This window comes from Mercenaria mercenaria, chromosome 7, assembly GCF_021730395.1.
Source record: "Mercenaria mercenaria strain notata chromosome 7, MADL_Memer_1, whole genome shotgun sequence".
NCBI lineage: Eukaryota > Metazoa > Mollusca > Bivalvia > Venerida > Veneridae > Mercenaria > Mercenaria mercenaria.
In genome coordinates this window covers 15,115,300-15,143,273 of record NC_069367.1, presented here as the reverse complement: position 1 = coordinate 15,143,273, position 27,974 = coordinate 15,115,300, and the positions used below count along the sequence as shown (strand labels likewise).

The following is a 27,974-nucleotide window of genomic DNA, read 5'->3' as shown; positions in this document are numbered from 1 at the left end:
CATTTTATAACACTTCCAAAGAGTAAAAAACATAATAGTTTCTCCACTACCCAATCAAGTACCAATCAAGCGATCAATGAAGCATGCACAGATAAACTTTTACCTGTGACATGCCTGGGGCTAATTTCAACTACCGGACACGACACGGTTTTATGGCTCTTTAGCCTGTGTATTGCTGTCAAATCAAGCCAGTTGTGCTGGTGTATAAATTTGTTAATTGAGGGGCCCAAGTAATAAAAATCGTAACTAGCCAGCCAGCTGGGGGGGCCCGGGCCCCCTGGCCCCCCACCTGGACACGTGCCTGTTTTGATATGCAAATATGTGACATTGGACAACACAATGAATACAAGATAAAATGATTATTGTTTGCCTTTTGTTTTTTGCCGTAACAAACGGAACGCCATAGAAAATAATGCAATTACCTGCAAATATGATACAAACGTAAATTAGACTAACTGGGAGATATGTTATTTAGATAATATTCAAATAATGCTGAAGACAGAAAAATATTTTCTACTTTCGCTTTGAACCGGTGTAAAGATGAAAAATTCATTTCCGTTTGCACCGGAACGGCAATGCACGCATGTCCGTGGAAACAAGGAAGATGAAATGTGCATATTTTCCTCTTTCCAAAACAATGGACTGATTAGATAACTGTGACGGTAAATACTTATGTTTTTGAATACGCCTCCATAATTTGAACAGCTTGTCCAATTTCTCAGATTTAGAAACTATTTCATTGGCAATGCTGACTATTTTTGACAGATCAACTTCTTCACTTTTTTTTTGTATTTTTTTTTAGTTATAATAATACTTCAGAAATGAAACTGAAAGCTTCCTGGAGGCTAGATCATTCTGTTTGATTTTTTTTGTTGTATTTATGATATCTTACATATATGACGCAAGAAGATGCAGAATTTATTGAAAACCCTTGTTTGGTCAAATTTCATATTTTCACCTAAATTTTCAGACACTTTCTGCCTCCTTGGATTACATCAGCGTTCAATATAGCCCATGAGCCTCACATTGGGTTAGAAACTTCATTTCGGTGATTTCAAAAGCTGTGACATTCTGTTGGAAAATACAGTGCCATAAATGCCAAAAAAGGAAAAATACAAATTTAAAACCTAGTTATTAGAATTTGTGATAATTTTCACAAGGTAAATGTGAATGGCAAATTAAGTACGATTGTTAGCAATTGGTGTGTCATAAAAAATGGAATAACTTATTTTCACACAATTTTTGGTATGGTTTTAGTTTGACCCATAGATTCTAAAGATAGGATATACATTTTTTATATATCCATTTTTTTTATATAAGTCTGATTTTCCTCTTTCATTTTGAGTCTTAAAATTGTTTATTCTTGGAAAACAATTTTTTTTTGTAGATCTGCACTTACAGTAAGTCCTGTTAATGCAGCACAGACGTTCTGCAGTATAAATGAAATATTGGTGTTTGTTAAAAGTTAACAATCACATTAAAATCCAATACTTACTAAGTTAAATTACTTACACATTTTGAGATGTAAAACAAATTAGGCACCATCTCTGTCAGTCTATGGCTGACTTCATGCAAAAACTAAGGTTTATAATGCAGTTACTGCTAGGGCTGTCATCGATAGAAACGATATCGATATATCATTCAACGATATTTTTTGGTCCATTGATTATCGATTCCCATTTTTAAAAATCGATATTTTACTGGAAAATAAATATGTCCAGATAAACACTCTAAAATAACTTTTCTCCCTGCAAAGATGTGGCCTAAGTAACAGAAGTTGTCTTAAAAGCTCATGTCTAAATTTGTACCATAGCTGGGTCTTTATCAATTTTTATTTATTTCATTTATTTTATAAATACAAACACAACAGAAGTAATAGAGAGAAGATGTTGACGACGATGATGATGATAGTAATATGAAAAGTAGGCAATAAAACAAAAAAATAACTTTTACTTATAACAAGAAGGTATATAGCATGCACACAAACAAACAGGTTGTTCATCTAATTTTATAATCAATGTGTATCGTCGATATTTGTCTTTCGATATATCAGTATCGTCAATATGCCTAAGACCCAATCAATGACAGCCCTAGTTACTACAATTGTTGAACCATTCTGTCCTTGTCAATCCAAATTTGTTTTAGTCCGGTCCTTAACCTTTGTGAACAGCAGTACAGAAACCAGTATTTTTAGCTATTTTGTATTTATGGATTGAATTTTAAGGCTTTTAAATTCTGCCCAAATCTTCGTCATTAGGAAGTCACCTTCCATAGCTTTCATGACATTTTAATTTATAACTGTTGATTTGTAAATGTTTTCTCCAGCTCAAGACAGTGAACTTGCAACATAAGGAGTAACCATGGAAACAGAACATGATAAGAATGATGAGGTGACAACAAGTTCAAGTGATGTATACTCAACACCAATAGCTCTCGGATTTGAAGGTAATTAAAAGCATTTTTATCACACAAAACAGCCATATAATTATTGCCGGAAGCAATAAAATTTATGCCAATAAGTTTTCCTTGGTATTGTAGTATGTGGTGGTACCTGTGTACATAACTGTGTAGCTATTTATTGTAAAAGCATACCATACAGGGCACAAATATGAGTTACACAATTCTTTCAAATTTATATAAAGTATTTAAACTACTACATTAGTATACAAAATAACTTAATAAACAAAACAAGTGACTAGTCTTGTATAAGTTTCTCTTTCAGACATTTCTGATAATTTTTCAGAGAAACCGAGATACAATTTTCTGTGTATATATGGCACTTTGTGGATATAAGCTCAGTTATTAACTTTTGTTGTTGTTTTTCAGTACTAACCGAGTCCTCACCAAGTTCAGGTCCTGCAGTAGTATATGGACCCTCTAATTTCTCAGAAATAGGTAAGAGAATGTAAATTTTGATGAAAACAAAATATTATAATGCAAGAAACTTTATTGAATGTCTTCTGTACTATATTCTGTAGTCATGTTGTAAAAAAGATAGTATTTATATAATAAACATACATCAAAGGCAAGTACTGCCTGGTAAAGTTTTTTGCCATCAGACTGAATTCTGAAAAATGGTTTCTAGAGGGCGTGGGCAGTAGCATGCATTTCCGTCCATGAACAGGCTCAATCAAACCGAGCCTGCAACATTTTTATTTTTGTCATGTTGAGCGACCTGTGAAGTTTTCACTTTTCTCTATTCTTTCTATAGGTAAATGATTTCAGGTTAACCAGTATCTCACATTTTGAGCAACTGATTTGTTGTTTCTTAGCACATTTTTGATATTGACCAGTGCCAAAGCAGCTTTTTAAGACTTTGGATCATGGCCTATTCTTTATCAAGAGCATTCAGTATAAATTTTATGTCATACATAAAATCATTGCTACTTAAAGGAAAAACCCAAATGTGATACAGGAATGGCTTTCATTTAATGGAACTTGTAACTGTCTTTACTATATTTTACAGAACCAAGTACATGTTTGGTCTCTTATAATAAAGATGTGAGAGGTAAGTCTCTTTTTAATGTAGATATCATATACATGTATGGTCCGTGGCTGTTTACATATTTTCTATGTTTGAATCGTTCGAAATCCTTGATAACTTGAGTATTTTGCTCATCTTGCAAACTCTAGTGGTTGGTGTTTTACTGTAGTTAACATCTTTATAAGTTTCCACTTATCAAATTCAGCCATTCTTTCTTGATAATTATGCACTGAGGGGCATCTGGGGTCTTCCTCCACCATGATCAAAGCTGGAAAGTCGCATATGACCTATAATTGTGTCAGTGGGTCGTTAAACCCAACAAAATAAATAAATAAATTCTTGATAATAAGGCAAGTTGGAAGCATATTTTGTGGCTTATTTGCTGGAATGCCTTCAGGGCCTCCCCTTGGCCTCAGAAAGTTGAAGCCGCCTTTTGAGAGAAATTGCCAAATTGAAGCTGAACTGCTGAAATTTGGCCACATTTTAATAAAATCCTTGTCGCCACTTTTAAAAATCTGTAGCCAGTTCTTAGAATTTGTAGCATTTGGCTACATTGGCGAATGGTAGAGGAGGCCCTGGCCTTAGAAAGGTTTTAGTTGATACCCTTATGTAAAGCTTTAAATTAAATTTGAAATTTTAGAGACTTTATTGAAGTGGTTGAGTTTAATTGATGCTAAAAAATCAATATTCACATTAGTTTTGCAATTTATTTTATCAACTTTATCGTACTGTGCCTTTTTTGAAGGTAACAAGTAAAATGGAACATATAATATTTCAAAGAACCTTTAATATTATCTTAACCTTTAGCGTGCTAAATTTCTAAAATGGACTGGTCCATCATTCAATTTGGGCAATACCATTTATTATTTGAAGGGGTGTTCACTGAAAATTTACTGACTGAATAGCGAGTAATGCAGACCAAGATCAGACTGCACAGACTTGCAGGCTGATCTTGGTCTGTACTGGTCGCAAAGGCTAAAGGTTAATAAACAGAGACAAAACTAAAGCTAAGTAATAACATAATATTGGATACAAGCAAAGTCCAAAGTTAGAAATAAGGAAAAATTTTCGAAGAGATTCACTTTTGATCTTTACAATTCCCCGAATACCTTACATTGACAGATGCTGCAGCAGTGAGGGGTAGATGTGGATTATATAATCTGGGGAATACCTGCTTTATGAACGCCGGACTTCAATGTTTGACAAGCACCATGCCGTTAGTCAAGTTCCTGCTTGGGTACTACCAGAACAGAAAAACCTTAGACGATACGCTTTTTGGACAGTTTCAAAAGTTGTTTGCTAAGATCTGGTCTGGTCAGTTTTCGATTGTACATCCAAAAGATTTCAAGCAGACTCTTGGAATATACCACACACAGTTTCAGGATTATCGACAGGTTTGCTTATCTTTTTGTGATTTTAGCTTATTTATATAAAGTTTAAGTTAATTCCATCCAGATGATTGTTAGTCTATCCGTCTGGCAGCCAGTGTGGTTGAGAAGTTAGCATTGCTTACTTTGAAACACTTGCACCTTGCCTTTATGGGTTTGAAACTTGACAATGAATGTAAGATTATTTCATTGAGGAAGCCATACACACGGCATACAAAAGTTTGATGGTTATACCTATGTGCAGCTGTGCTAGAATTAAAGCCCAAATGGTCTTTATCCACCGTTATAAGCTGGAAATAGGCCTAGATTGTTTTCTTGCGGCTTAAAACATGCTCAAAATTTCTGTACAACCTCACAATACCTTTTCTTGCAAGTGATTTTAGCTTTTAGCTGTTTACATATTTATTTACTTAAAGAATATTTAAAAGTCAAGTATTATCAGGGGTCCTGAAATATTTTCAGAGTCTGCTTGTCCACGGACAAGTTGGGCCCACAAATCCACTTGTCCGTACCAAAGAAGAACTTGTCCGTACTTTTTAGTTTAAAAAGGAAAGGATCAGCATTATCATTATTGAATAAACAAATAATACAAACATACACTTCTGTTGACTTCTATTTTTACTTATATAAAGTTTTTATGTTATGACTAGAACCATCCTTTTGAAAATATGTTATAACTAGCAAGCTTAGTGACTAGAACATCCACTTGAAAATATGTTATGACTAGCAAGTTTAGTGAGTAAAGAATAATTAAGAACACTTGAACACATGCCATTGACAAAAATAATCTCAGTATGCCTAGAACTTCTACCCTCACTGAATACTGCACTGGTCTTTCAGGGGTCCTGAAATAAGCTGTCCGAGTTGTTAAATGTCAAAACAATCAACTCGAAAAATTAAGCCACAAATTTTGGCTACTAAACTTTTTTACATAGCGTAACCTAGCTAATGGATTTTCTGAAAATCAAAAATGAAAGTAGATTACGGGAATCCCCAGACTGGCACTCATTTTCAACTTCACGGTGTTTCCAATAATGATCATTAAATGTAGTAAACCAGTCCACGTGTCTATAAATGGCTGCATACATTTTTGTTTTGATAATTTAAGGGTCATAAATGATCACAAACAGATTAGATATTGCCTTTAGGCATGCGGAAATCACAGATGACGCCGATTAGTTTCGTTTTTATAAAATGTATTCCACGGAAATTTTACTTGTCCCCGGACAAGCCAGCTTCTAAAAACTGCTTGTCCGGACCGAGGAATGCACGAATCGGACAACTCGGACAGCTTATTTCAGGACCCCTGAGTATTAAATTATAAGCACACCAGCATCGAACATCTGCAAACCATCCCATCTTTCAGCATGACTGTCAAGAATTCCTGGCTCTGTTACTGGACAGTTTACATGAACAGCTCAATTTTAAAAGTCAGTCAACCAATCAGAACACTGAAGCTGGGCCTAGTTGTGAGAAACAACCAATCACATTTGAGCACAATATTAATAACAGGGGCGCATCCAATCTTGGTGTTTCTGAAGGCGAAAACAGGGTAAATGATAAATCAAAGAATGCAGCAACGAGCCATTCTTCCTTGACCTTTGATAATATGAAAGAATCAAAATTTGTACAGTCAGAAAAAGTTATGGGGGATGAATTGAAAAGTGACTATTATGAAAAGAGGAAAAGTGGGTCAAATATAGCGGGCTTCACTGTAAACCCAATATCAGAAGACAGTAACCATTCCACCTTGTCTGAACAAAGTTCAGAGTCGGAACAATGCTCTGTGATGAAAAATTTAAAGTTACGCTCAAGTCCGACTGTTAGTCAGTCGAGTGTTGGACTTTCTCCGAGGGTCGTGAACGAGTTAGGAGAGAAAGTCTGTGATGTAACGTCATCTGATGACATTAATATTGGTAAAAATGAGATTACTGATGAGTGTGAAAGTTCTGGAATAGAAGGTTTTAAACGTGTACACAGTCTGCAGGATTTCAGAAGTAAACAAGATGAATGTTTGAATGTTCTGATGAAAGCTTCAAGTGATAATGATCTAGTCAGTAAAGCATCTGGTGATGTTGATGAAGCAGATGATTTTGATTCAGGGTTTCGAATGAATGATGAAACTAGTCAAATGGGCCAGAAGAATAATGTGTCAGTAAGTCTGAAACCAGAGTGTTGTGATATTGAACAGAAAAGTTCATGTGTAGATGAGATATCAGAATGTAGCTCGGAACCCTTCATTTTAAACAATGCAATATCGACTACAAGTGTACCGTCACTGGAGGACCTGTATGCGAAGGAGACTAAAACACTGAACACAAATGTCCTAGCTACAGAGTATATGGAAGAATCTATAACCACTGATTCAGACAAATTTTCAAAACATGATAACACAAGTGAAAGGATTGAAAATGTAGATGAAGAGGATTTGATCAATAATGTCATGGAAGTAACAACAAAGAATGATGGATTTGAAATGCCAAAGAAAGTTAAAGATGTAAATATCAGGGCAGATAAAAAGAGTAAATCACCTAAAGGGGCATGTGGATCAAACAGTGGAATGGGGTCGGAAAAGGAAGACTGTTTTTCTTTAAGCGGAGTGAAAAGAATGAAATTTGAAGGTACAGAGAAAAACCTTCAGATGCAAGAAATTTGTAAAATTCAAAAAGAAGCTCTTATATCAGAAGCCTTGAATGTTAAAAAGCCAAAAAATGTTGAACGTGTTGAGAAAATTTCATGTACACGCGAAGCAAGCCCAAGTGTGGATAGTGACATTGAAAGTGATATGGTAGAAGATCAAGACGAAGATAATGAGATGGAGGTGTCTGATAATGAGGCTGAGGAAATGTTACCTCAAGGTCCTAGAACTCTAGCTGAGGGTGCATGTTACACGACGGCTGAAGTGCTAGCAGCTGAGGATGCATGGCAGAAATACTTACGAAGGAATGATAGTATTGTTGTAGACACTTTCCAAGGGCAGTTTAAATCAACAGTGAGTAATGTTTCATTTGTAATGAAAGCATTCTTAATTCTTTAAAATTAGTATAAAACGAGATGGTCATTCTTTTAAAGAATTTTTTGGCAGTATTAGGCCACATCAAAAAAAGTCTTTGTTTGCTGTCTCCCGACCTTACTTTTCAAGTTGGGTAGGTAGGTATTTTTTTGATGGAGTGGATTATACTTTTACCAGTAGATATATGATCATTTCTTACAGAATATTTCTTCTGTAAAAATAAGACAAATCTATATATGTTGTATAAAAGGATGAAATTAAATAATACAATTTAAACTTTCTTAATTATTTTGTTAAAATATAATTGCGGCACTTGTCATATCGCAACTTAAAAAAAAATTTGATCAGCATTATCAAATAAAAACTTTTGGGGCGCAGCATTTTATGTGGGTAGGTAGGGAGACAGCAAACAAACATATTTTTAATTTTGGCCTTATCTTTCATTCATTTTATAATGATGTAAACAAAAAAGTCATTGAGTCAAGGATTTAAATTTTACTTTAGTCAAGAATTTTATACATTACAATGAAACATAGCAGGTTTGAATGGGACACAACAAACTTATACATTTATAACTATTACGCATAAGTGTAAAGCTGCTGATTTTATGTTAATGAAGTATTTTACTTCAGGTTGTATGTGCAAGATGTAGCCAGGTGTCAGTTACATTTGAACCATTCATGTATCTCTCGGTACCAATCCCTCATGCCATGGAAAGACAACTCTGTAAGTTATTTCCAAGTTCTAATGTCAAAAGTGCATTACAGTGAAACACTGGTTGCTGAAAGTCATAACTGGATATGAAATAAAATGCTTAAGTGTTAATATAAGGATAAATAGACAGGAATCCCTATGAAGGCATGAGCGAGTGGTGTAACATTATATTATTATTGAGTCCAAGGTAAATTAAAGTATTTAGACTTGTAACAGCAAAATTATCTCACTGTTGCAATGTAGTAGAAACTTCATAAGGAAAGTGTTTGGTAAAGGCTGGCAGGTTATTTTGGTAATAGTTGACTGACAATATAGTTAATGCAAAATAAATAGTTTAAGCAAAATATGTTGAAAGAAGATTCTGATATTTGTTGCATACAAGGTAAATTTTGCAGTTAGCTTTCTAGATAGAGCACAAGACTATTATGAAGGTAGGAAGTTTGATTCATGGATGAGGCAGTGTTTTCTAGACTTAACACAATTCATTCCTCCTCCACATGCTTGTTGAGCAGTTGTCAGGTAGTTGCAAAGAACAACTCAACAAGTTAGTCCAAGATTCAAGAAAAATGGTAAATACTTAACCACCAATAGTTTCGTAAGCTAAATTGTGTGACTATGCAGTGGTACATCAGGCAAAACCATTTGATTTACTTTCAGGCATCACATTCATATCATTGAGGTCTGAGCCACTTCATCTGTTGCTGGAAATGCATAAACAAGACAAGATTCTCAAGGTGAAGCAAGAGCTGTGCAATTTGATTGGTGGAAATCCCAGTGACATCATCATTGCTGAGGTTCTTGACTGGCATATATCAAGAATTCTAGTGAGTAAACACTTTTATAAAAGTATTAAAAATATATCCTAGAAAAAGATTTATGTATGGAGTTCATGAATCAGCTTTTAAAGTCCAATTGAACACCATGACCAACAAATTACCCAGAATTTGCTTTTATTTTGAGCCTTGCAAAGTGTTACATTCACTATTAAATAATTATATTAATATATATATCTCCTCGGATTAAAAAAAAAAAATTAAAAAAAATGTACTCTAAAAAGAAATCTTAAAAAAAAAAGGCTTTAGTTTCATATATTCCTAGATTGCCTTCCATGTTTTTGTTTCTTGTGTCTTAATTTTTTGGTTTAATTATTTCTGTTCGGAGAAGTGTTTAATCTTGATGATCGTCCATTTTCACAGGAAGATAATACCATGCTTCGGTATATCAACGACTCATCTAGAAAAATGTATGCTTTTGAAATGGACCAATCAATGACTGGCAGTGCTCTAGAGAGTGAGACACCTTCTGGTCTGAATGTAACGCCAGCCACTTCTCAAGACAGTATTACAGCGCAGGCAGATGTATTTAATGATGTCGGAACATTTTTCGTCAACAGTAATGTGAATTTGGGTTCTGACAATTTCCCTGAAGCGAGCCCTTACTATGATCAGTCTGGGTCAGCAGATTTTAAAAACACAGAAAACCTTGATATGGTTGGTACCAGTTTGTGGGAATGGAACCAGGGTGGTTCCGATAAAAGGAGAGGAAGCCTGGAAACAGAAACTGGTGAAAATCCGGTGGTTGACAGCACCACTTCTGTGACTGGTATATTTAATGTTTAGTACTCTTTGTAAAACCATTGATATGAATTTCTGTAATTTCTGAAATAACCCATAGATTTTTCGAAGGTATATTGAAGTTACTTGTTAACTCATTTTTCGATGCTCACAGGTTTGTTGCATTTGAAGTTTTAATAAAATTGATGTATGTAATTATTCAATGTTAGTCTGGATGAAATAAATGTTCTAACATGAGGTTTCTTACTGCTAGCATTTTCAAAGATTAACAATGTTCAGGTGACTGTTATAAATACAGTTTAACTTAACTTTGTATTTTCTTTCTGCATGTACCAATGAAAGTGTGGAATTTTTGCAAATACATAAAGCTTGCTTTCTACAGTAGTTTTTTGAAGGCAAGTCAAGTTAAAACCTAAACTCCATTTCTTAAAATTAATAGAACTTGGATTATTATTGTACTTTAAATGTTATTTCTTAAAATAAAGTGTGCTCTTGGTATTTTCTGTTCATATTTTAAGAACAACTACACATTTTAGGATTTGATATAACGGAAGATGTTGCAAGAGCAGAGAGTCACGAGACTGCAGAAATGGTAGAGAAATCCACGGTGACTAGCTCCACTGTGACAACAGATGATTGGAAATCTTGTGCAATTTGCCTTGAGGAAATGCCAGAGAATGAACTGATGGTCCATACAACATGTGGTGGCACATTTTGTTCTGCATGTCTTGAGGTATTGCATGTCAGTTAATATTTGAAGTGAAATGTTGTCAGTTGTTTCTAAGGTGAGACATTTGTAGGTGATTAAAACTGAGTGAAGAACATGCACTATGCTTGTATGATTCTAAGAGTCGATGGACAAAATCAGTGTAATATATTGCGTTTGTGTTTCAAAGCAATGACGCACCCTTTGTTCCTCATAGAATGATGAAGTGGAGTAAGTCTCTATAGGTGGCATCCTGTCATTTTGCCCTGGTTAAAGAATAAGATCGTTTTGAACTGAGAGTCTGAAGTTGCTTACATAATCATAAATAAGTAGAGTGACAACATTGCACACTTAACGTAAGATTCATTAGTAGTAAAAAAGCTTTTAACCCAATAAGGATGTTAAAGGATGAGATACTTGTTAGTGAAGTTGTGCACAAGATGTTTTTAATATCCTGCTACTGCAAGCCACTTTAGGTACAAGTTTACATTTTCTTGTTGGCATAGTTGCAGAGATTTATCATTTCCCCAAGTGTCATTGTATACTTCCTGTATCTTTACATGCCGGTTTTCTGAGATTATGTAAACTCTTCATTACTTTCTAATGATGCTACAGAATATAATTTGAGGATTTGATCAATATTTTGGTATGACCTTGCAGCTCAAAAATCTTTTTTGTCAGTCTTATTATTAATAAATGTAATTCACAGGTGATAATAATATTTATAAATAGTTTTAAAAAAGGCCTTAATATAAATAGTAGTGAATGAGGCATGGCCCTTTGTCTTATAATTTTTAACAAAGCATACTCCTTATATTTAGTAGAAAATTCATCAGTTGTCAAAAGTTTAGTGCTACAATATGTCTTATCAGGATAAATGGATATCATGTAAGCGCGTGGGAACATTTGACAGGTTGACAATTTAACAGATGATAAAGAATATACTGAAAGAAATATTGTTGCATAAATTGTCTTTTTTAGCTCATCTGATTTTTTGAAAAAAAATGATGAGTTATTGTCATCACTTGAGCGGTTGTCGGCGTCTGTGTCGGCGTTGCCTGGTTAAGTTTTATGTTTAGGTCAGCTTTTCTCCTAAACTATCAAAGCTATTGCTTTGAAACTTGGAATACTTGTTCACCATCATAAGCTGACCCTGTATAGCAAGAAACATAACTCCATCTTGCTTTTTGCAAGATTTATGGCCCCTTTTGTACTTAGAAAATATCAGATTTCTTGGTTAAGTTTTATGTTTAGGTCAACTTTTCTCCTAAACTATCAAAGCTATTGCTTTGAAACTTGGAATACTTGTTCACCATCATAAGCAGACCCTGTACATCAAGAAATATAACTCCATTTTGTTTTTGCAAGAATTATTGCCCCTTTTGGACTTAGAAAATCAGTTTTCTTGGTTAAGTTTTATGTTTAGGTCAGCTTTTATCCTAAACTATCAAAGCTATTGCTTTAAAACTTGCAACACTTGTTCACCATCATAAGCTGACCCTGTACAGCAAGAAACATAACACCATTCTGCTTTTTGCAAGATTTATGGCCCCTTTTGTACTTAGAAAATATCAGATTTCTTGGTTAAGTTTTATGTTTAGGTCAACTTTTTCTCTTAAACTATCAAAGCTATTGCTTTGAAACTTGCAACACTTGTTCACCATCATAAGCTGACCCTGTACAGCAAGAAACATAACTCCATCCTGCTTTTTGCAATAATTATTGCCCCTTTTGGACTTAGAAAATCATTTTCTTGGTTGAGTATTATGTTTAAGTCAACTTTTCTCATAAACTATCAAAGCTATTGCTTTAAAACTTGCAACAGTTTTTCACCATCATAAGTGGACACTGTACATCAAGAAACATAACTCTGTCCTGCTTTTTGCAAGAATGATGGCCCTTTTTAGACTTAGAAAATCATGGGTAGGACAATATTTCTATTATACAAAAAAAATCAGATGAGCGTCAGCACCCGCAAGGCGGTGCTCTTGTTTTAAAATTGGACTTTTAAATTATGTTTCAGATGTCAGCGCAGCATTACAGGGATTCTGTTTACTGTTGTCCTGTAAGTATGTCTGTGTAGTGTTTTTTCTCACGGAAATTAATGGGAATAATTTCCATGAAATCTTTATAAAGATTGAGTACTTGATAAATTTGAGAGATAAAGCATTAAATTTCCCCGATACACAAAAGCATACAAGCTTTTGTTGTAGTTGTAAAAGGAGATGCTGTGGTTTTGTGGTAGAGGATATAAGGAAACTGAATTAAGTGCACAAGGGTGGTTAATGTCGCTGACTTCAAATCACTTGTCCCTCATTGATGTGGGTTTGAGCCTCACTCGGGGCATTGTATTCTTCATGTGAGGAAGTCATCAAGCTGGCTTACAGAAGAATGGTGGTTCTAGCCAGGTGCCTGCTTGTGATGAAATAATACATGGAGGGGCATCTGAGGTCTTCCTCCACCATCAAAGCTTAAAAGACGCCATATGACCTATAATTGTGTCGGTGTGGCTTTAATCCCAACCAAAAAAAAAAAAAAAAAAAAAAGTAAGTGCACATGCACAAGATTAAAAAGGAATGTGTTGTTGTTCAAAAACCTATAATAAACATGCTATGTCTTCTCTTTCTGCCCATCTCGGTGTTAGTTATTTTTTTAATGACTCCACAATGCTAAATTTTCTCTTTGCTCTGTCATTGGTTAATAAGCAATGATTTAATGAAAAAACGTTGTATGAATGTGCACTTCACAGCTACACACAACTTGGTGAAATTTCAGGAGTATGTATTTAAATAAGCAAATTTTTAGCAACTTGACAATTTGTTGCTTTTAAGTCTTAAGTTTCAGGCTTAAAATGTTGATGAATGTTTCCCCTAGTGGCAGGAATTGGGTGTGAAAGTTTATTTTCCAATTTGAGTGTTATTGCATGGGAGTTTTCAGATGGAAGAAGAGTTATATTTCATTTGATAGCAGAAAGATTCATTTAACACACTGGTCTGATCTAAACTAGCAGAAATCTGATTCATTATACATTTTTTTTTTTTTGACAGGTATGTTCTACACCAGCAGATATGACTGAAGACTTTGTACCACTTACTAATGCTGCCAACCATAAACCAAAAACAAGGTAAGCTTACTCTGTAATAGAATGTATTTATATAAATACATATTGTGTTGATGTGACCAAGATACAAAAAATACAGGGGCTGTACCAGAGTTATGCCTGCACGTCCATCTGTCAGTATTTCCTTTCTGGAGTTGTATCTATGAAAAAATTCCATGGACTTTCAATTAACTACACATAAATATTTGTCATTATGATAATTATGACATGATATGTAAAGGTCACACTTTGAGATCTAAGGTCAAGTAGCTTTATTTCATGTCTACTCCATGTGGAAGGATTTTCATTAAATAAGCATGAGTGCAACAGTTTGTTTATTCCTTGCTCTTGATTCCCTGTTAAGATGATGATTCTAGACTCTGAGCAAAATATTTACCTTGATCATAGCGCGTGGTCTTCATCAGCTGACTTATTGACGAGAGACTTGTCACGTAGAAGGGACATGTTACAACAGAAAAGCTTCCTATACCGATGGTGACCTCAGGACCTTGTCCCTCTTTCGTTTCCAGTCCATAACTCTGCCATTGATTAAGGGATTTTGAAATTACTTGGCATAAATGTTGAAGTGTAAATGACAATTTATATATTGAAATTTTATAGCCGGGCGCCTAGATATTTTAGCTGGGCACAGGGCCTGTGGGTAAATCTGATATACTTTGAGGTTGTTAATTCAATTTTAATGATAAACAAAGAATTTGTTTTTATTACATCCACAGGATTGTTGCTATTCCTATATCATACCGTTGTGAGAAAGACATTTCAGGGGCAAATAATCCATACCTGTTTGCACATCCGTCACTACTGAACCTGCCTAGTAACCTCACAGGACAGCATATCTATACATGTATACGTAGTGTCATACCTGATTTACAGGACTTCAAAATATTGCTCACTGATGGAACGGTAAGCAAATACCTTGATTATTTTGTTAATTAGTAGGCAGGTGCTTAAGTGATGCAAAACATCTGTAAAGCAAAGACATATGCTCAGAGTAATTGTCAACGTTTGATTGAAAAGGCCTTCAAATGAATTTAACATGTATCATGCTGGACACAACTGATTCTGCCTTTGCGACCAGTGTAGATCTTGATCAGCCTGCACATCCATGCAGTCTGATCAACATCTGCACTATTCACCATTCAGTCAATATCTTTTTGGTAAGCACCCCTTTTAACAGGCAATGGTATTGTCCAAACTGAAGGATGGACAAGTCCATTAAAGACTAGGTAAGGGTTAAAAGAAGAAATTTGAAATTTTGAATGTTGAGGAAAGTCTTTAGTCTTTCAAGTGACTCTAAAATGATTTTCAATTGCCTTCTTTTAATCATGAATTACACATTACCTAGGACCTAGGGTAGCAAGTATTATCTTTTTACTGTGGCACCTTTATTCCTTGTAAATAATTTTGAATTTGTATATGTTGGGATAAGCATGACGTTTTATTCTCGTTTGGCTATGACAGCTTTAAGGTCAGTTCTTTAAATGTCAAATGATGAAATCACAAAGACTGATGTTATTTTGACAGAGAAATCATTTTGTTTTGTGGGGAACAAAGTTTATGTTCTTTTTGGCATAATTATTTATTTGACTTTTTGATGCGGACATGAATTTGTTGGTTTTAAATTTAGGATATGAATTGAATGATATAACTTTTTGTCCACTTGGACTACGTCTCACTGTCAGTGTATTATGTAGAGATTATACTGTAATTGTACCTGTTACTATTTTAGGGTCTTCACTGTTCCCGATGCCTCTACATGGAACACTGTTCAGGCTGTGAAATACCTCAAGACGGTGAAGCTATATTACGTCCCGGCGACCATCTAGCGGTCAGCGTGCAATCTGTTACTGAAGAACAAGTTGTAGGGTATCAGAGGTTAATGGAACATAAATCAATGGAGAAACAGAGCTCTAATGATCCAATTACTCTCTTGGACTGCTTCAGGGCTTTCACTCAAAGGTATTATTGTAATGAGTCAGTGCTATTGTTATCTCTGGTTTGGTTGGACAGCGTTATTCCCACATGGAAGTTTCATGTCAGATTGTTCAAATTTGTGTCCACTCCATATCCTTTCTACAGCCAGGTGCTCTACGTGTAGAACAGCAATAACGTAATAGCACGTATTGTAATTTTATGTTCCCAAAAGCCACGTTCAATACTTGGGAGCACGTTCGTTGCATTATAAAATGGCAGGAAATTTAACTATCCATAAAGCCATTGCGTAAAAGTGCGAAAAATGGTTAGATATAACGTTGTACAGCAATTTGTTAGGTTATCTTTACAAAAAGTACTGTAATGGCTTTTCTCAATGAAAAACTAACTAGAAGAAAATTCACAAATTTTGGAATTTTATTTGAAGAATACGAAAAATCTGTATTGCATACACTGTGGACTTTCTAATGTACATTTGAACAACAATAAATTACGTTATTGCGTTTTAACTACAAATGGATTTCAGAAAAACGTACTGTAATGGCTGTACTGCTACAAGAAAAAAATTCGTTAATTTCATTTATTAAATGATATTTAGTAAAAGATCCACAGAGTTTCGATATGTAATAATTTGAAATCAGTAATTATCGATTTTTATTAATATAGCTTGAAAAATTTAAGTTTTGTTCTTTGCATCTAATTACTTCAAAATTTGACTTCTACAAAAATTTGGAAAATATATTTCAGTTATGGAAAGTCACAGTTGGTATCTTAAATTAGTGTCATTTTTGTAATTAATTAAAATTGTTATGATGAATTGATTTTAGTGGTGTCTGGGGGTATTAATCACCTTTAGTGATAGCTCTAGTTTTTTTCTCTCATTTTATAAATGTGACAAATTGTTGTCAATATGTTATTTTTGTATTCTACAGTGAAGAGTTGGATGAACACAACCCATGGTTCTGTCCTCACTGTAAGGAGAATCAGAGAGCAAAGAAAACCATGACAGTTTGGCAGTACCCAGATACACTCATTATACAACTCAAAAGGTAATAGTAAACAGTTCAGTGTTGTAGGTTATAGCCTTATTGATACTGCGAAGAACTAACATCTTGTAAACAAAACAAGAATATAATATCATTATAATTTGTGTTTAGTCTAAAGTGAAGTAAAGGTTGTTACATACTTTGAACTACATTTGATGATTTTGCCCTGTAGTTTTGATAGCTGTTGGTGAAGGTTTATGGAGACAAGCATTTGAGTACAATCTTTAAATTTAACAGTGGCAAGGTTGTATTCTAAGACTGGTTTTCAGGGAGTCTTGGGACTAGTTAAGGATTGTAGAGGTTGTGAAGAATGTAAAGATGACCCACATTTTATACAGTTCAGAGCTTTTTCCTCCCATGATTTGAATGCTTTTTATCCCCCTACACATGTATGACATTGCTGCTGTCCGTACATCTGCCGATACGTCCTGAAATCTTGTGTGTCCTACTCCTCCCACACTATTAGCCTCATTTGCTTCAAACTTCCACAGATGTTCAAGCTTAATGTGCAAATGACCATAAAGGAATGAATTTTTCTGTGAATATTTTTACTGCAGTTATGGTCTGATATTTTTTGCTATGTAGAGGATGGCACAGTATGTAGGGGGCACCCATGTCCTATGGACACAATTCTAATTTACTTTCACCATTGCACCTCGATTATTATCACCATTGTTTGTCTTGCAGATTTGTATTCCACGAGTTATCAAGTACGAAAGTCGATAACAAAGTGGTGTTCCCAATTGACAATCTTGATCTCAACGAATTCATATCGGGACCAAAGACAAAGAACCTCATGTATAATCTCTACAGTCTTGTTTGTCACTTTGGGGGTAGGTATTCTACTTATATTTGTGATAGAAAACTGGGGGAGCTTTTGTGACTGAGTGGTTAAGGTGGCATAATTCTGTAAACTCACCACAGACATAAAAATAAATTTGAGCTGCACCATGAGAAAACCAACATAGTGCATTTGCGATCAGCATGGATCCAGACCACCCTGCGCATCTGCACAGTCTGGTCAGGATCCATGCTGTTTGCTAACAATTTCTCTAATTGTAATAGGCTTTGAAAGCCAGCAGCATGGATCCATGCTGGTCGCAAATGCACTATGTTGGTTTTCTCATGGTGTGGCTCAATTATTGTGTTCAGAATCATTTTATGTGATGAAGCTATCCAGCTGGCTTTCAGAATGTTGCTTATCTACCTGGAACATCATCGTATAACCTCAGTTGTGTTGTTACAGCGATATTTCCGCTTATCTTGTACATTAACTCTTGTCTATTTAGGCAGGTTGCTACATCTTTTAGTGCAGGGATCTTTCAATGACAGATTGATCAAAGACAACTAATTGTATACAGCTGCTTGTAAAATTTTCATAAAATGCGTATGATGTTGCTTTATATTGGTTAGATATTGAAGGGCTACTGTAACACTCTTTCAGGGCTTTCAAATAAATGAAGTACATGTAGTGTCAAGATTTTGATGTCATTTGAGTTATTTGTCAGTGTAGTTTGTGGTGTGATACTTCATTTAAACCGATTATTGTAGGTGCAAACTCGGGTCATTATACAGCGTATGCTAAACATCCAGTGGACGGGCAGTGGTGTTACTACAACGATGAAACTGTTACAGAAAGTATCCCTGGTGACGAGGAGTTTACGAGTACCTATGTTCTCTTTTACCAAAGGAAAGGTATGACATAATTAGAAAATTACAAACTCATTTAAAATCGTTGCAGAGCAAGAAAAGTTGAAACTTGCTTCTTTGGTGAAAAATAAAATAGACAGGTTAGTCAAGTAGGGAGGATGTGAGTTTGATGCTGCATCATACCATGTGTCTCAAAGATTGAAACTAATATATCTAAAATTATTCTCTTCCTCTGAATCATGTGGGCAAGTTGGCAGTGGTTTTTGGAGAAGAAGTTGGTATTTGTAAAAAAAATGTGAGTTAAGAAACTGTCATATATAATTGAAGCCCTATTGAAAACAATCTTATTAAATTTAACGCTACTATACAGGTGTGCATGTGTTGTTTCTAGCTCACCTGAGCACGAAGTGCTCAAAGGTGAGCTTTTGTGATCGCCCTGTGTCTGTCGTCGGTCCGTCTGTCGTAAACAATTTGACTGTTAACACTCTAGAGGTCTCAATTTTGGCCCAATCTTAATGAAACTTGGTCAGAATGTTACGCTCAATAAAATCTTGGACGAGTTCGATATTGGGTCATCTGGGGTCAAAAACTAGGTCACCAGGTCAAATAAAAGGAAAAGCTTGTTATGCTCCCCTTTGAAAAAGGAGGGGTATATTGTTTTGCAGATGTCGGTCGGTAGGTCGGACGGTCGGAATGTAGACCTATCCGTTTCCGGATGATAACTCAAGAACGCTTGGGAGGTTGGTCATCACCAGCAGATGACCCCTATTGATTTTGAGGTCTGTATGTCAAAGGTCAAGGTCACAGTGACCCTGAATAGTAAAACGGTTTCCGGATGATAATTCAAGAACACTTGTGCCTAGGATCATGAAAGTTGATAGGGAGGTTGGTAATGACCAGCAGATGACCCCTATTGATTTTGAGGTCGGTATGTTAAAGGTCAAGGTCACAGTGACCTTGAACAGTAAAACAGTTTCCGGATGATGACTCAAGAACGCTTAGGCCTAGGGTCACGAAAGTTGATAGGGAGGTTGGTCATGACCAGCAGGTGACTCCTATTGATTTTGAGGTCAGTATGTCAAAGGTCAAGGTCACATTGGCCAGGAACAATTAAATGGTTTCTGATCTTCTTGTCCAAAACCATAGGGCCTAGGGCTTTGATATTTGGTATGTAGCAAAATCTAGTGGTCCTCTACCAAGATTATTCAGATTATTTCTCTGGGGTCAAATATGGCCCACCCCGAGGGTCACATGGTTTATATAGACTTATATAGGAAAACACTTTGAAAAACCTCTTGTCCAAAACCACAGGGCCTAGGGCTTTGATATTTTGTATATGACATCATCTAGTGATCCTCTACTAAGATTATTCAAATTATTCCCCTAGGGTCAAATATGGCTCCGCCCTGGGGGTCACATGGTTTACATATACTTATATAGGGAAAAACTTTGAAAATCTTCTTGTCCAAACCACAAAGTCTATGGCTTTGGTATTTTGTAATGTAGCATCATTTAGTGGTTCTCTACCAAGTTTGTATAAGTTATCCCTCTCGGGTCAAATATGGCCCTGCCTCAGAGGTCAAATGGTTCATATAGACTTATATAGGGAAAAACTTAGAATCTTCATGTCCATAACTTACATCATTCAAATTTGGACCACATGTATAGTTTTGAGTGGCAAGATGAACCTTGACATGAGTTGACCTTGATCTTGACCTAGTGACCAACTTTCACATTTCTGTACCAACTTTCACATTTCTGTTTTTTTAGCTCACCTGTCACAAAGTGACAAGGTGAGCTTTTGTGATCGCGTGGCGTCCGTCGTCCGTCGTCCGTCCGTGCGTTAGTCCGTCCGTGCGTGCGTAAACTTTTGCTTGTGACCACACTAGAGGTCACATTTTTCATGGGATCTTTATGAAAGTTGGTCAGAATGTTCATCTTGATGATATCTAGGTCAAGTTCGAAACTGGGTCATATGCGGTCAAAAACTAGGTCAGTAGGTCTAAAAATAGAAAAACCTTGTGACCTCTCTAGAGGCCATATTTTTCATGAGATCTTCATGAAAATTGGTCAGAGTGTTTATCTTGATGATATCTAGGTCAAGTTTGAAACTGGGTCACGTGGGGTCAAAAACTAGGTCAGTAGATCTAAAAATAGAAAAACCTTGTGACCTCTCTAGAGGCCATATTTCTCAATGGATCTTCATGAAAATTGGTGAGAATGTTCACCTTGATGATATCTAGGTCAAGTTCGAAAATGGGTCACATGGGATCAAAAACTAGGTCAGTAGGTCTAAAAATAGAAAAACCTTGTGACCTCTCTAGAGGCCATATTTCTCAATGGATCTTCATGAAAATTGGTCAGAATGTTCACCTTGATGATATCTAGGTTAAGTTTGAAACTGGGTCACGTGCATTCAAAAACTAGGTCAGTAGGTCTGAAAATAGAAAAACTTTGTGACCTCTCTAGAGGCAATATTTTTCATGGGATCTTTATGAAAATTGCTGAGAATGTTCACCTTGATGATATTTAGGTCTAGCTCGAAACTGGGTCACGTGCGGTCAATAACTAGGTCAGTAGATCTAAAAATAGAAAAACCCTGTGACCTCTCTAGAGGCCATATTTTTCAAGAGATCTTCATGAAAATTGATCAGAATGTTCATCTTGATGATATCTAGGTCAGGTTCGAAACTGGGTCAGGTGCGGTCAAAAACTAGGTCAGTAGGTCTAAAAATAGAAAAACCTTGTGACGTCTCTAGAGGCCATATTTCTCAATGGATCTTCATGAAAATTGGTGAGAGTGTTCAGCTTGATGATATCTAGGTCAAGTTCATAACTGGGTCATGTGCGGTCAAAAACTAGGTCAGTAGGTCGAAAAATAGAAAAACCTTGTGACCTCTCTAGAGGCCATATTTTTCATGAGATATTTCATGAAAATTGGTGAGAATGTTCATCTTGATGATATCTAGGTCAAGTTCAAAAGTAGGTCACTTGCCTTCAAAAGCTAGGTCATTAGGTCAGATAATAGAAAAACCTTGTGACCTCTCTAGAGGTCATATTTTTCAATGGATCTTCATGAAAATTGGTCAGAATTTTTCATCTTGATGATATCTAGGTCACATATGCTCAAAAACTAGGTCACTATGTCAAATAATAGAAATAACGATGTCATACTCAGTTCAACACTGGGTCATGTGGGGATAGGTGAGCGATTCAGGACCATCATGGTCCTCTTGTTTGTGTACTGAAAAAAACTTTGACCTTGTTATTGACCTAGTGACCTATTTTCACATTTTTGAAGGTACAGGCTTCAAATTTGGACCACATGCATAGTTTTTTGTTCCGAAATAAAATTTGACCTTGATTTTGACCTTGTGACCTACTTTCACATTTCTCAAGCTACAGCCTTCAAATTTGAACCACATGCATAGTTTTGTGTACCGAAATGAACTTTGATCTTGAGATTGACCTAGTGACCTACTTTCACATTTTTGAAGGTACAGGCTTCAAATTTGGACTGCATGCATATTTTTGTGTTCTGAATTGAAATTTTACATTGATTTTTATCTATTACCTACTTTCACAATTCTCAAGCTACAGCCTCCAAATTTGAAGCACATGCATAGTTCTGTCTACCAAAATTAACTTTACCTTGAAATTGATCTAGTGACCTGCTTTCACATTTCTCAAGCCACCGCTTTTGGACCACATACACATTGTTTTGTACCTAAATGAAATTTGACCTTGATTTTGACCTTGAGCTAGTCTTGAAATTTGGAACATTCAAAAATGGCTCAGTGGATGGCGCCAAGATCAATCTGTAATCTCTTGTTAGGTTAATAGGTTAAAGGTCAAGGTCACATTAAACCAGAATGGTAGAACTTTTGTTTACAGTGAGCATATAATTTCTGTTCCTTGTGCAATTACTGAATGCATCAAAGGGGGCATTTCGTGTTCGACGAGCTCTTGTTAACACTTGAGAGGTCACAATTTTGGCCCAATCTTAATGAAACTTGATCAGAATGTTACTCTCAATTAAATCTTGGAGTTCGATATTGGGTCATCTGAGGTCAAAAACTAGGTCACCAGGTCAAATCAAAGGAAAAGCTTGTGAACACTCTAGAGGTCACAATTTTGGCTCAATCTTAATGAAACTTGGTCAGAATGTTACTCAGACTTAAATCTTGGACAAGTTCGATTTTGGGTCATCTGAGATCAAAAACTAGGTCACCAGGTCAAATCAAAGGAAAAGCTTAACACTCTAGAGGTCACAATTTTGGCACAGTCTTATTGAAACTTGGTCAGAATGTTACCCTCAATAAAATCTTGGACGAGTTTTATATTGGGTCATCTTGGGTGAAAAACTAGGTCACCAGTTCAAATCAAAGGAAAAGCTTCTTAACACTGTAGAGGCCACATTTATGACTGTATCTTCATGAATCTTGGTCAGAATGTTTATCTTGATGGTCTCAAGGTCCAGTTTGAATCTTGGTCATGTAGGATCAAAAACTAGGTCACCAGGTCAAATCAAAGGAAAAGCTAGTTAAAACTGTAGAGGCCACATTTATGATCATATCTTAATGAAACTTGGTCAGAATGTTAATCTTGATGATCTATAGGTCAAGTTTTAATCTGGGTCAGGTGAGATCAGAAACTAGGTTACTAGGTCAAATCAAAGGAAAAACTTGTTAACACTCTAGAGGCCACATTTATAATTTCATCTTCATGAAACTTAGTCAGAATGTTAATCTTGATGATCTTTAGGTCAAGTTCGAATCTGGGTCATGTGGGGTCAAAAACTAGGTCACTGGGTCAAATCAGAGGAAAAGCTAGTTAACACTTTAGAGACAACATTTATGACCATATCTTAATGAAACCTTGTCAGAATGTTAATCTTGATGATCTTAGGTCAGTAGGTCAGGTGAGCGATACAGGGCTTCCATGGCCCTCTTGTTTTTAAACAACATTTACCCATAAAATTTTTGGTGTTTAACAAACTAATTCTCTTAAAAGTTTTGGTGTTCAACAAACTAATTCTCTTATTTTAGTGCAAGAGGTTTAAAATATGTACATGGGTCTTCTGAAACAAATGTCCTATTGGTCATGTTAAATATCCAGACTGGACAATGCAGTTTAACTTAAAATCAGCTGAAATTTTGTACAGATTTGAAGATAATCCTTTCAAAAGTTAAATTAATGCAAGTTCCAGTATATGTAGTGCTGTATGGAGGAGATACATGGAAGCAAATCAAATTCTTGTGCTGAATAAGGCAGTAAGTTAATCTGTTACTTGCTCTTTATAATTGCCGGGTTTGTTAATCCGCTGGATGCTAAAACCAAGTGGTTATAATAAGCATATTCCGACCTTTGGAATCAGAATTGAACATTAATTTAAGTAAGTTTCAGGCTTTCTTTATAATCTAGCTGAAATGAATGTTCTGGAACTAATTTTCAGGTACAGATAAAGCTCTTCAGATTCCAGATGACCTTGACCTTGCATTTGAAGCAGAAGGCACTGATTCTGTCGCTAGTAGCAGCATTCCCAATGTGATTTTCCAACCTCCTCAGGAGGACATAACTCTAAATTTGAACAGTAAAGCAGCATCTACATCCAGTAACATAGCGCCACCTACATCCTGTCAGACAGCTACATCTACTTCCTGTCACCAGGTGGCAGCTTCTTCAGGTGCTTGTGACTTGTTTGATTCAGCTGACCAATCAGAAAGAAGAACTGAAGATTACACAGCAGATTCAAGTTGTGTAAGGGCGGAGCTTGCTGAAGCAGACAGCACTGGGCCTACATACGAATTTTATTCCTAAATTTGAATGATCTTCATAACAAAAACAGAGTTATCAAGTTTTTTAATTACCTCAAGTTTTTTTTATCTAATTATTTGATTATGGAAATGTAAACTTTTGAACAGTGAACAGAGATTTATACCTGTCTGAGAATATTACAGTTAAGTTGAAAGGAAATATTTGTTGTTGATGAGAGTCCATTGTTGGCAGTAATTATGGTAATTTCTGACTGATAGTAATTTGCCCATTGTGTTATTATTAAGTGTTTTTAGCTCGACTATTCGAAGAATAGTCTAGCTATTCTACTCACCCGACGCCGACGCCGGCGTCACACCTTGGTTAAGTTTTTGCATGCAAGTACATACAGCTATCATTTAAAGGCATATAGCTTTGAAACTTATTTATTCTTTTTCTAGGTCAATTACCAACCTCACTGGGTCAAGTTCCATAACTCTAACATGTATTTTGAGCAAATTATGCCCCCTTTTGGACTTAGAAAATTCTGGTTAAAGTTTTACATGCAAGTTACTATCTCCAAAACTAATGCAGATATTGAATTGAAACTTCACATGTGTCTTCGGGGTTATAAAACTAGTTGATAGCACCAAGTCCCATAACTCTGACCTTCATTTTGGCCAAATTATGCCCCCTTTTGTACTTAGAAAATTTTGGTTAAAGTTTTGCGTGCAAGTACATACAGCTATTACTAAAAGGCATATAGATTTGAAACTTATTTTTTCTTTTTCTAGATCAATTACCTACCTCACTGGGTCAAGTCCCATAACTCTGACATGTATTTTGGCCAAATTATGCCCCCTTTTGGACTTAGAAAATTCTGGTTAAAGTTTTGCGTGCAAGTACATACAGCTATTACTAAAAGGCATATTGATTTGAAACTTATTTTTTCTTTTTCTAGATCAATTACCTACCTCACTGGGCCAAGTCCCATAACTCTGACATGTATTTTGAGCAAATTATGCCCCCTTTTGGACTTAGAAAATCCTGGTTAAAGTTTTACATGCAAGTTACTATCTCCAAAACTAATGCAGATATTAAATTGAAACTTCACATGTGTCTTCGGGGTTATAAAACTAGTTGATAGAATCAAGTCCCATAACTCTGACTTGTATTTTGGGCAAATTATGCCCCTTTTGGACTTAGAAAATCCTGGTTAAAGTTTTGCGTGCAAGTACATACAGCTATTACCAAAAGGCATATAGCTTTGAAACTTATTTATTCTTTTTCTAGGTCAGTTACCAACCTCACTGGGTCAAGTTCCATAACTCTTAACATGTATTTTGAGCAAATTATGCCCCCTTTTGGACTTAGAAAATTCTGGTTAAAGTTTTACATGCAAGTTACTATCTCCAAAACTAATGCAGATATGGAATTGAAACTTAACATGTTTCTTCGGGGTTATTAAACTAGTTGATAGCATCAAGTCCCATAACTCTGATATGCATTTTAGTCAAATTATGTCCCGTTTCGAACTTAAAACTCTTTTGATATTTAACATTTTGGGTAATAATTTCCTGCTTCTGTGACAATATTTCGAATAGTCGAGCTTGGCTGTCTTACGGACAGCTCTTGTTATTTAAGTATTACTAAATGAAGTTGCGTAGACAGAAATTGTACATTTTTGATACTGGAATGAATTTTCCTTGAAATGGTCATGAAAGGTGTAACTGAGCTATGTTGTTATTTACTGAAATGTTTACAAAATGACCTTTTTTGTGTTTTTGGTTTTGTTGTGTTGAATTTATTTGTGAACAAATGTTGTTTTTACCCTTATAATGCAATGATAAATGCTTGCCAATGGCTTTATTTTACAATCACATAATTTCTGTATTTGAAAATTAAAAATCAGAAAGTATGCAATCTAGTTTGAAGTCATTTTACATGAAAGAAGTCATTTTTGGTAGACCTTGTTTTGAATGTATCTTTTATTGTATGGGAATTCCTTTTCTGACTGGTTACTATATCAATCAGTAAGTCTGTATAAATACTTTTTGTAGTTGCAGATAGAAACTCTAAAAGTTATGTTTGTTTCAAAAAGTTTTAAAATATGAGAATGATGTGTTTATTATTTTTCTTTGCATCGTTAGAGAAGTTTTCAAGTTATATCAGTAATTAACTACTGGTCTTTCAGCACAGTTACTTAGTGACATGTGATTCATCAGAATAATATTATGTGTAATATTTTCCCTATTTATCTTACTTTATATGTAAGGGTCACTGACTTGGGACAACCTGCCCCCGGCCACTTAGGGTTGGAAATTTTTTATCAGACTGTAGACTGAAGTCTTTCATCTGAGGAACCTGTCCAGCTGGCTTACAGAAGCCCAATAGTTTCACCCAGGAGCCTGCTTGCACCTGAAATGATTGTGGTTGGGGCATATGAGGTCTTTTTCTGTCTTCAAAAGCTGGAAAAATGCATATTACCTAAATATATGTTGGTGTGTCTTAGATCCTGCAAAACACACAAGACTTACTTGATAGGACAAAATTTCATATGTGTGATATCAATTTAGTTTTTTATTTTATTTTATTTTTGTTTTGTGATATTTTTTGTCCATTTTGTAGTATTTGCACTTTTGTTTCCGTTTATGCTTAATTTCTCATTGATTACTTGTTTGATTATGAAAGTACTACATATATACCTTTTTTTGAAATAAAAAAGTACTAGAATTCCTGATTTGGGATGCACAAATCAGTATGTTCTAGATGGGTTCAAACCTTTGTCAGTCAGTTTTGAAAATTGTTGAAACATGAATGAGTGTGCAAGAGAAATCTGTGACTGGTTTTTCATGAAAATTGTAATAGGATAATTAGGACCAGAGATGAGAAATTTAAAGGATTTCTGATACTTACTAATGTTGTGATACAGAGCAAGATGTAATATTGTTTTCACCAGAACAAGGTGTTTTTGTTTTTCTACATATCAAATCGCAAAAAAATGTTCCTTCATTGCCTTTCAAAAGAAACTTAGTTCCAATGTAACTTTAGTTTGCAGCAATGTAAAACCCAGCTCAGTCAGTCAGCCCAACCTGAGACAGAGTGGCTTAAAGGGAAAGGTTGTGTTGTTTTACTTGCTATTTCTGTCTGATAGTTCATCTTATTTCATTTAAGGAAGTGAACAAAATTTTTAATCTTCCTGATTGGTTTAAGAATGAAAAAGTTACAAATATTTCAGTTTTTGATAAAAAAAAAATACTGTCATTTTGTTTCCATAGCAACATAAAACAAAATGGCATATTTCATTCATTTTCATGAAAGGCATGACAAAACTTTCGTACAAGTCCTAATTAGTTTTAGGCATTCCTTTCTCTTTAAAGAGTGACTTGTTGTCTCAAATATTTCCTGTAATTCAATACAATTGAGTGATACCCCTTGTAACATTGAAGAAAAAAACAGTTTATGAATCATTCTGTTGTTTACACACATGTTCACATGTTTCTTATTACTAATTTATGTATTTATATTTATATCTCTTTGTATTGATTGACATTGTATCAGAGAAATAAACAAAAAATATTTGTTGATCAAA

General features: G+C 35.2%; 2 protein-coding genes across 4 annotated transcripts in view; one reads left to right on the top strand and one right to left on the bottom strand.

The window, feature by feature from the left end:
- The window catches only part of LOC123554859 (activating signal cointegrator 1 complex subunit 1-like), a 30,341-nt gene extending 29,768 nt beyond the window's left edge, over positions 1-573 (bottom strand). The window contains exon 1 of one of the 2 annotated variants that reach the window (XM_053547660.1): positions 442-573. The gene's annotated coding sequence lies outside the window, so the exon portion shown is untranslated. Of the gene's footprint in view, positions 1-422 lie in introns of both variants that reach the window. The other variant, XM_045345231.2, reaches the window with a different exon arrangement.
- On the top strand, positions 532-27,974 carry LOC123554858 (uncharacterized). 2 transcript variants are annotated; one of them, XM_045345225.2, is made up of 18 exons: positions 532-662; positions 2,326-2,445; positions 2,827-2,895; positions 3,467-3,508; positions 4,607-4,878; positions 6,239-7,864; positions 8,518-8,611; positions 9,257-9,423; positions 9,796-10,201; positions 10,710-10,906; positions 12,903-12,944; positions 13,927-14,003; positions 14,717-14,903; positions 15,730-15,959; positions 16,865-16,981; positions 17,666-17,811; positions 18,530-18,673; positions 24,084-27,974. In XM_045345225.2, exons 2-18 carry the CDS (start codon positions 2,361-2,363, stop codon positions 24,446-24,448), a joined length of 4,266 nt encoding a protein of 1,421 aa, XP_045201160.2. In that variant the 5' UTR covers positions 532-662; positions 2,326-2,360; the 3' UTR covers positions 24,449-27,974. The 2 variants fall into 2 exon arrangements, with proteins under 2 accessions (XP_045201160.2, XP_053403630.1); XM_053547655.1 differs by lacking the exon at positions 532-662 and adding an exon at positions 1,002-1,160.

Bases quoted from the DNA above. Each gene is read 5' to 3' on its own strand.
- LOC123554858 (XM_045345225.2), top strand. From the start codon at position 2,361: ATGGAAACAGAACATGATAAGAATGATGAGGTGACAACAAGTTCAAGT. The intron at 15,960-16,864 runs GTATTATTGTAA...TGTATTCTACAG, and splicing joins TTCAGGGCTTTCACTCAAAG to TGAAGAGTTGGATGAACACA. The intron at 16,982-17,665 runs GTAATAGTAAAC...TTTGTCTTGCAG, and splicing joins CTCATTATACAACTCAAAAG to ATTTGTATTCCACGAGTTAT.